This window comes from Phyllobates terribilis, unplaced genomic scaffold, assembly GCF_046119375.1.
Source record: "Phyllobates terribilis strain yellow unplaced genomic scaffold, ASM4611937v1 Scaffold_1__5_contigs__length_1240528914, whole genome shotgun sequence".
NCBI lineage: Eukaryota > Metazoa > Chordata > Amphibia > Anura > Dendrobatidae > Phyllobates > Phyllobates terribilis.
The window spans coordinates 961,883,866-961,893,967 of record NW_027362761.1 but is presented as its reverse complement, the minus strand read 5'-3'; the positions used below and the strand labels follow the sequence as shown (position 1 = coordinate 961,893,967).

The 10,102-nt window shown below is 41.2% G+C and overlaps 1 protein-coding gene across 1 annotated transcript; it reads left to right on the top strand.

The window, feature by feature from the left end:
* Positions 1–7,077: 7,077 nt before the first annotated feature.
* Positions 7,078–8,789, top strand: LOC141172121 (uncharacterized). Its single transcript, XM_073655984.1, has 2 exons — positions 7,078–7,289; positions 7,691–8,789. Exons 1-2 carry the CDS (start codon positions 7,094–7,096, stop codon positions 8,302–8,304), a joined length of 810 nt encoding a protein of 269 aa, XP_073512085.1. The 5' UTR covers positions 7,078–7,093; the 3' UTR covers positions 8,305–8,789.
* Positions 8,790–10,102: the final 1,313 nt, after the last annotated feature.

Sequence of the window (10,102 nt, the reverse complement as noted above, 5' to 3'; positions counted from 1 at the left end):
GGCTATATATTCGTGGTTTCCTTTGCTTAGGCATCTCGTTCTATATGTTTCTTCCACGAATGGCCCGTGATATATGGTTCTATGAGTTGGTTGCAATATGGAAACTATACAGTTATTTATGATATTTTTGCAAAGCAACCTTATACTCGGTTCTAATCTTTCCTTTGATACTTTCTTTTCAATGGTCTACTTTGATCTTATATGGTGCACCTTTACTCTGACCATAGACATTGGCTCACTAACTTTGATCTGCAGGACCTCACCTATTTGCACGGCACTTTGCCCTTTATATAGATGAATTTGGGGGTTGCCGTATGCTAATTTTGACACCTGTCTATTATACTGTCATGCTATTTTTTATTGGTTTTGTACATTTTGTAATTTTTCATCAATCAATAAAGATGTGTTTTTATACTCATCTAACTGCATTTTCTCCTAGTTTATAAATGATTTACATGAGTTGGTGCTACTCGGTGATTTTCGGCACCACGTGGTGCCCTTCTCACCAAATTTTGAGTATGCTATTGGCCGATTGTGTACTTTTGTCAGTACCTGTGGATCCACTGCATGTAGTGACACTCAATTGGTCACAAGCTGCAGCGGAGACTTGCCTCTCTGCTACAGATATTAACATGCTGTGGCTCGTAAACCCGTGCCGCTGGTGAGTTTACGCAGCCGGTGAGTTTATGCAGCATCTAGAATAAGCACAGTGGGCATGGGGATTCTAAAAATCCCATCCACTGTGCTTGTACTGTAGAACACATCATTTTGGAAGCAGCGCAGGTGAGCTGTGTCCAAAACGCTGCTATCATGGGCACATACCCTAACACATGGGTTGGGCAATTAATTATTATTAATAATTATATTAATTGTATCAATTAATATTGAGCAGAATTAAGTATGCTGACATCCCCTATATACTGTTTGAACCCGAATACAGCTCCTTCTATATATCGTATGAGCCCCCCCAGTCCCTTATATATGTATGAGCCCCCACAGACCCTTATTTACCGTAACAGCCCCCACACAGGATCTCTATAAACAGCATGAGCCCCACACAGCTTCCCCGTGTCCAGCAATAGCATCCCACACAGCCTCCCCATGTAAAGAATTCGAGCCCCACACAACCTCCCCGTGTTCAGCATGCGAGCCCCACACACCCTCCCCATGTCCAGCATGTGAGCCCCACACAGCCTCCGTGTCCAGCATATGAGCCCCACACAGCATCCCCATGTCCAGCATGCGAGCCCCACACAGCCTCCCCGTGTCCAGCATGCGAACCCCACACAGCCTCCCCGTGTCCAGCATGCGAGCCCCACACAGCCTCCCGATATCCAGCATGCGAGCCCCACACAACCTCCCCGTGTTCAGCATGCGAGCCCCACACACCCTCCCCATGTCCAGCATGTGAGCCCCACACAGCCTCCGTGTCCAGCATATGAGCCCCACACAGCATCCCCATGTCCAGCATGCGAGCCCCACACAGCCTCCCCGTGTCCAGCATGCGAACCCCACACAGCCTCCCCGTGTCCAGCATGCGAGCCCCACACAGCCTCCCGATATCCAGCATGCGAGCCCCACACAGCCTCGCCATGTCCAGTATGTGAGCCCCACACAGCCTCCCCATGTTCATCATGCGAGCCCTACACAGCCTCCCGATATCCAGCATGCGAGCCCCACACAGCCTCCCGATATCCAGCATGCGAGCCCCACACAGCCTCGCCATGTCCAGTATGTGAGCCCCACACAGCCTCCCCATGTTCATCATGCGAGCCCTACACAGCCTCCTCGTGTCCAGCATGCGTGCCCCACACAGCCTACCATGTCCAACATGAGAGCCCCACAGCCGGAGGCACTGACAGAGCGAGTCGCGACCCTGAAAGTTCAGACTCCTGCAATAAATCTTTGAGCATCATCAAAGTGGCGCTGACACAATACATGACCGGCCCTGGAGTTATCAGGAGGTGAGCAGCGTCCACCTCCTCAGTGCACAGAGAGCAGTTGCTCGTACTTACTGATGGCTCCTGTCTGTCGCGCCCACAAGCTCCTCACTGATGCAGCCGGCCTGCACATATACATATACAGTGCCGGCCCCCCCGGCGGCCTTAAACAGCTGCTTAATGACTGGCCCGGGGGCATATGCCCCTCTACCCCCCAGCCCAGCCCACCCCTGGTGGACAACCTCTTTAAAGGGGTTTAAGTGCCATCTGCATGAGGATCATACATGTTCCATCTGGAATGGTCCCTACTGCCAAGTAAACAAAGACCACAGGAACATTTATAGTTCATAATTTGAAGGGGTTATTTGGCATTTGAAAAAAAAATAAAAGCAACAGAAAATTTTATTGTTTTGTTTTTACTACATTACAATATTATAACATGTTTTCTTAAAGGTGAGAGAACCCCTTTAAAAGCGGAGAATTGTTTTTTTTTTCTTACATTTGAACAACCACTTTAAATACAACGATAAAAGTGGAAAATGAAGTTTCCTTTCAATGAACTATTGTTTTTATATATAGAGATAATGTAGATTCTGTAGATTCCATAGATATCATGACATTACCTGCTCACATCCCAAGGAGTAACTGAGTGGTGCTGGATTACCCCTTTAAGGCCATTGTTTTCTTTTTTTAACCCCAGAACAGTTTTGATCCTGAATTTATCATGTAACTGTTCAGTCACCTTGAATTTTTACAATTTAAACCATGGAGTGGTGCTGTACTGTTTTGTTCGACTGCTTTTGTCAGTGCTTTTTATATTTTAGTTGGAGCTGACAGGTCATCCATGTTTCTTTTGATGTACATCACATAACAATGTTGTTCCTCTCTCATTGTACACAACATCTCAAACTGAGAAGTCTTTCATGGCGATTTGACAGTTGACTAATGTAGTGTGTGAAAGACTGATTGGCTTCAAAATTATTGTGTTAGATGGAAAAGTGGTGGTGACAGATGTTATGTTTAAATCCCGTTTTTGACATGTACTTCTTTTATTGCAAGTATAGTTGAAACATTTTGCACAGAATGAATCCTAAACAAATGATCTAGTTTTATAAATCTTTAAAGCAAGCTTTTTTTGGGTTGCCTTGACTCTGAAATATAGCACAGAAATATTCAACTTTCAGATATGTGAATCTTTATCTTATCTAAATCATGTTGATTCAGTAACTTGTACAGTAACTAATAGCATTATGTAAGCTAAATTAAAAAATCCGCTGATTATTCCTGGTCCTCACTACTTTCATGCCATCTGTTTCCTCTACTGTAGATTGTGACAGTCCGTTGCTAGGTAACTATGAACCCCTAATGTAAACGTGAACTTCTGCACATATGATTTTTTTCAAGAGAAAATAGATTAGGCATCTTCAATAGACTGAAAAATCATGAAAGTAAAGTTAAAATAGTTTCTGCCAGAATTTCGATGTAAATCTGGTTGAAATACAGTGCATTGTGAAAGTATTTGGCCCCCTTGAACTTTTCTACCTTTTGCCACATTTCTGGCTTCAAACATAAAGATATAAAATTCTAATTTTTTGGCAAGAATCAACAACAAGAGGGACACAATCGTGAAGTGGATCGAAATTTATTGTATATTTTAAACTTTTTTAACAAATTAAAAACTGAAAAGTGGGGCGTGCAATATTATTCGGCCCCCTTGAGTTAATACTTTGTAGCGCCACCTTTTGCTGCGATTACAGCTGCAAGTCGCTTGGGGTATGTCTCTATCAGTTTTGCACATCGAGAGGCTGAAATTCTTGCCCATTCTTCCTTGCAAAACAGCTCAAGCTCATTGAGGTTGGATGGAGGGCGTTAGTGAACAGCAGTTTTCAGCTCTTTCCACATATTCTCGATTGGATTCAGGTCTGGACTTTGACTTGGCCATTCTAACACCTGGATACGTTTATTTTTGAACCATTCCATTGTAGATTTTGCTTTATGTTTGGGATCATTGTCTTGTTGGAAGATAAATCTCTGTCCCAGTCTCAGGTCTTTTGCAGACTCCAACAGGTTTTCTTCCAGAATGGTCCTGTATTTGGCTCCATCCATCTTCCCATCAATTTTAACCATCTTCCCTGTCCCTGCTGAAGAAAAGCAGGCCCAAACCATGATGCTGCCATCACCATGTTTGACAGTGGGGATGGTGTTTTGAGGGTGATGAGCTGTGTTGCTTTTACGGCAAACATATCGTTTTGCATTGTGGCCAAAAAGTTTGATTTTGGTTTCATCTGACCAGAGCATCTTATCCGACGTTTGGTGTGTCTCCCAGGTGGCTTGTGGCAAACTTTAAACAAGACTTTTTATGGATATCTTTGAGAAATAACTTTCTTCTTGCCACTCTTCCATAAAGGCCAGATTTGTGCAGTGTACGACTGATTCTTGTCCTATGGACAGACTCTCCCACCTCAGCTGTAGATCCCTGCAGTTCATCCAAAGTGATCATGGGCCTTTTGGCTGCATCTCTGATCAGTCTTCTCCTTGTTCAAGATGAAAGTTTAGAGGGACGGCCGGGTCTTGGTAGATTTTCAGTGGTCTGATTCTCCATCCATTTCAATATGATCGCTTGCACAGTGCTCCTTGAGATGTTTAAAACTTGGGAAATCTTTTTGTATCCAAATCCGGCTTTAAACTTCGCCACAACAGTATCTCGGACCTGCCTGGTGTGTTCCTTGGTCTTCATGATGCTCTCTGCACTTGAAACAGAACCCTGAGACTATCACAGAGCAGGTGCATTTATACGGAGACTTGATTACACACAGGTAGATTCTATTTATCATTCCCAGTCATTTAGGACAACATTGGATCATTCAGAGATCCTCACTGAACTTCTGGAGTGCGTTTGCTGCACTGAAAGTAAAGGGGCCGAATAATATTGCACGCCCCACTTTTCAGTTTTTAATTTGTTAAAAAAGTTTAAAATATCCAATAATTTTCATTCCACTTCACGATTGTGTCCCATTTGTTGTTGATTCTTCCCAAAAAAAATTGAATTTTATATCTTTATGTTTGAAGCCAGAAATGTGGCAAAAGGTAGAAAAGTTCAAGGGGGCCAAATACTTTCACAATGCACTGTATCACTAGATTTTTGTGTAACTGAAAGTTGTTGTGACTTTCAGTGTTTTTACCGCAGTCTCAGCCTGCTCCACTAACTTTTTTAAAAGTTAATGAAGCTTGGGCAAGATGCAACATAGTAGGTAGGGCTGGCAATCCTTCTTCAGTGACAGTTCTTGTGAGCAGAAGAACTGTAGTATTAGTAGAACAGTAAAGCAAAGCACAATTCTGCTGTAACAAATTCAGCTATCAGTAGTTTGTTCTGGTTTGTACACTACTATCACAGTATTTACATATAGAGATAACAGTGCATTTTAACAAACACAAGACTCAGTACACTGAGAGCAGTGATTAGGAGAACTGTTCTTAAAGCAGTTAACAGTAGGGGCTTGTGATTTTTTTAAGATTTGTAGCATGGAGGGGGATGGAGGTAAGCAACTAGCTGCTGTATAGAAAGGAATGGTCTAAAGAAATGTGACTGGGATGTTAGGAGTTAACTCCTTGACTGTAGCTACTGCACGCACTGGCCAAGTCCTAGTAGCCAAGCTCAATGGAAACAAGCTGAACACTATGTCAGATAAAAGATCTCATATTAGGAGAATGAAAGCTGATAGAAATAGCCAATCACTTGTAAACTTGCCTATTTTCATGCTGTCTTACTAACTAAAGCATATTAATAACACATGAATACCCCATTAATAAATTGGAGTCAAAGTATTTTCAATTAACGTTCTGATTTTTCTAGACCCTCATAGCAGTAATTCGTATAAGAGTTATATTACACTTTTCATTTTGGTTCTTGGAAATTACTTGTTTTACTTGTAGAGATGAGATGCTGAATGAGGTTTTACAAGCAGTCAAAAGCATAAACAATTGTCCAGAATCCAGCTAAATACTTTATAATGGGGAAAGTATAAAATTGGATAGGAAAAAAGGATTATAACATGCAAAGTATTTTGCTCCCAAGACAGGTGATTATCTCTAAAATAAAGTATGCAACTAAGTTTTCCCATATTTTACTCATTTTTTTAATGATTTTTGGCAGTTCAGCATAACATTCTTGGTAGGGGAAATTGGGTACTTCTTCCTTTCCCACTCTGGCTCCTGGTCTTTGCTCTGGATAGGTTGGTTTGAACCATCAACTTTTATAGATTATCTGTAATGTCTGGTTGCTAATGACATGACATCAGGTCTGATGGCCTATTTCAATGGTAATCTTCCTGCCATGCCTTTCTTTGTGTTTGATGAGCTTCTTGTCCTAAGTTTTGTTCCTCTGTTTAGTCTAATGCAAATTATTCTAAGGTAGATCCTGATCCTGCTGTCATCCTTATTTCAATCTATATACCCATCTTCCCCATTAGCACTAGAACTACTGATGGAGTCATTTTGACTCCTTTCGTTTTTTATTTCTCTTCTGTGACTACATTTTTCAGAATTCCGGCTTGAAACTCGGTGACTTTTCCTCAAATATGATGTGAAAAAAGATTTTGTGAGAATAAATAATTTTGGTGAAAAATTTGCGCGTTTTTTTCAAAATTTACCAAGAACTACTGAAGGGAGTCATTTTGACTCCCTACTATATTTTGAGGTCCTTTTGTCACTAAATGTTGCTATAAAGTTTTGTGCATAATTTTTTCACTCTGTCTTATTTACCCTGATGTTCATATAGATGTAGTTCAATTTACATGTCAACTTTTCACATTTTCCTTGTGTTTTACCTGCTTGTATTACTGTGTAATGCTGAACAAAATAGCTTGTTTACTCTAGGCTCTTATCTTATGCTAATGAAGGGTGGTGTTTTTCTAAGGTCCTAGCAGGAGACAGTATTCTGGATAGTAACTTTACTTTCAGTTCAGCTGAAGAGACAAAGAGAACAGACGCAGACATACGAGCTCTGAAGACTCATACAGGTATGAATTGTTATGAAATAGTTTAGCTGTCTGTCAACTGATTCAGCCCACCTACTTTTGAAGGTGGCAGAACAGTTATTATTTCTTTTAGTTTTCATTTCATTTCTATTTTTCAGCAGGGATCTATATAGAATTATGGAATTTGTGAGGAATATGGAGAGAAGACGTTTGATAAAGCCTCAGGATATTCTGGCTACTTTGCAATCCATACCGGAGGATGAATCGGAATCCGAATTGCAGGAACATGTATTTGATTCTGACAGTGATGAAGATTTCATTCCTCAGAACATATCAAGTGAATCTGAAGACTCAGAAGGAACAAATCCAGAAGGTAAGTAGTTATGTGTATTTATTTGTTCTTCCACACACTGAGTTAGGGCCTGTGCACACTAGCAGAATTCTGGCTGAATAGCCATCTGGATATTCTTGCCGCAATACAGGCCGTACCTGCCCGCTCATGCCTGAAGCTCCGCTCCGAACCCCGGGCTGGAGCCGCTGTCAGGGACAGAGCAGCGCTTGCTTACGCACGAGCACGGCTCCGTCCCAGACAGCGGCTCCAGCCCGGGGTTCGGAGCGGAGCTTCAGGTATGAAACTCCGCTCTGTACCTGAGCGGGCAGGTACGGGTCGGATTGTGGTGAGAATATCCGGTCGGATATTCCGCCGCTAATCCAGCCAGTGTGCCCGGACCCTTACAAAACAAAAATTCTAAATATTCATCAACTTTTTTACAGATATTCCAAGCACATCAACTGAGGATCGGGCTCATGCAGTTATGTTGCCTCGTGACCATCCTCCTGGTCGTGGACAGAAAAAATCAGCAAAACGTCCCAGAAATGAAAGAACAACAGATAACGATGGCGGCGAAGGTAATGCAACAACAAACACCAGAGAAGGCGAATCTGAAGGAATACTAGTTTCAGCGGATGGTATTCAATGGAAACCTGTTGAAATTGGAGAACACTTGCCTGGTAGGCGTGACAGCCAAAATATTCTTCGAGAAGCACCTGGCCCTACAGGATACGCCAGAAGAAATATCATTATCGATAGTCCTTTGAGCGCATGGCGTTTATTTTTTGATTCATATATATTGACACATATAAAGAACTGTACGCTTGCAGAAGCATGCAGGAACAATAATTTACAGTTTACTCTATCTGATGAGGAGCTAGATGCATTCATTGCGATATTCTATGCTCGTGGAATATCTGGCACGAACCGTCACTCGATTAGCAGTATTTGGTGTAATGACTGGGGAATACCGTTTTGCAAAGCGACAATGTCTAGGGACCGCTTTGTTGAAATTATGAGGTTTCTCAGATTTGATGAGAAATCTACTCGATCGTAGAGACTGCAAACGGACAAGTTTGCTCTATTTTCTACTGTGTGGGACAGGTTTATTGAAAATTGTATTGCGTGTTACAAACCTGGCCCATACATAACGGTGGATGAGCAACTTTTCCCAAGCAAAACTAGGTGTCCATTCACGCAGTACATGCCTTCCAAACCAGATAAATATGGCCACAAATATTGGCTAGCTGTTGATAAGAGGAGCAAATATCTGGCAAATGGCTTCCCTTATCTAGGCAAAGATGACACACGCCGTGCTGAGGACCGTTTAGCTGACCATGTGGTAATGAAGTTATTGGACCCGTTTTTGAAAAAAGGTCGCAATGTTACAACCGATAATTATTTTACTTCAGTAAAATTAGCTAAACAGCTAAAAAGCAAAGGAACAACCATCGTGGGAACACTGAACAAGATAAGGCGAAAAGTGCCTAAAGAAATAAAATCCATGAAAGAGGAATTGTACAACACTAAAGTGTTTAGATATGAAGACAATTTTACACTTACAGTATATCAAGGAAAGCCCAACAAAAATGTTGTCATTTTGAGTTCCGTCCATCCAGATGTTGTTGTTGCGTCTGATTCCGCTAAAAAAACTCCAGAATCGGTAAAGTTTTACAATGAAACAAAATATGGAGTAGATGTAGTGGATCAGATGGCACGAAAATATACCACACGAACATGCACAAGGAGATGGCCTGTTCATGCATTTGAAAATGCCTTAGACTTTGCGGGTATAAATGCATGGATAATATTCAAGGAGATTACCCACCAAAAAATGTCACGCAAGGCATTTTTGCAAACGCTTGTGAGAGAGTTGAGTGGTCCTTATGTCACAGATAGGGAAAAGGGTTCCACGTCCCAAGTTTCTACATGCTCAGAAGTGATGGTTCAAACAAAATTTTGCCAGATCAAAGAAAAGTGCAAGAAAAATAGATCTGTCGGAAATTGTAAGACTTGTGGTAAGTCTTTGTGTGGGCAATGTACTGCCATAAATCAAAGGCAATGCCTAAAATGCGAAACACCAAATGTTTAGAAGGTGAATTCTGCGCCATATTTTCATTTTTATGCTCCTCCACCTACATTTTCTCTGCTTTTTGTTCTTCAGTTGTTGTTTATATGTGTGCACTTGAATAAAAAAAAATGTTTGAAAAACGTCTATTATAATTATTATTTTCTGTAGAAAAATAAGAAAAGCAGAAAAAAAACAATCAAAAGCATTACTGTTGGATCTCACAATAATAATACATTACAAAAAATATAATTATTAATAAATAACCACAAATGAAACTCTAAAAATAAACGAAAACAAGCAAGGAGTCAAAATGACTCCTTTCAGTAGTTCTAGGCGGGGTCACGAGTCCAGTAGTCCTAGTGTTAGATTGTCTGCTTGGTAGCTGTCACTCTACTTCTGGTTCTGACCTTGGTCTTAATTATATATTCTGCTCCCATCTTATCAACTCAGCTCTATTCCTGATGATACTACTAATGCATCAAGGATACTGCAAACAAGTCAGCGATTGTTCTGGGGACCGCAACCTGAGGATCGTCTTGCAGCATGCAGCAAATTTAATGCCTATTTTCAGGGATCTGTTCCCAGACTTCACAATACAAAGTTAAAGAGCAAAAGAGAAGTTTATATCAAATCAATATTTGGTGTGACCACCCTTTTACAGCATCAAAGTCTCAATTCTTCTAGAAATACTTGCACACAGTTTTTTAAGGAACTTCAGCAGGGAAGTTGTTCCATACATCTTGGAGAACTTGCCACAGATATTCTATGGATGAAGGCTTGCACA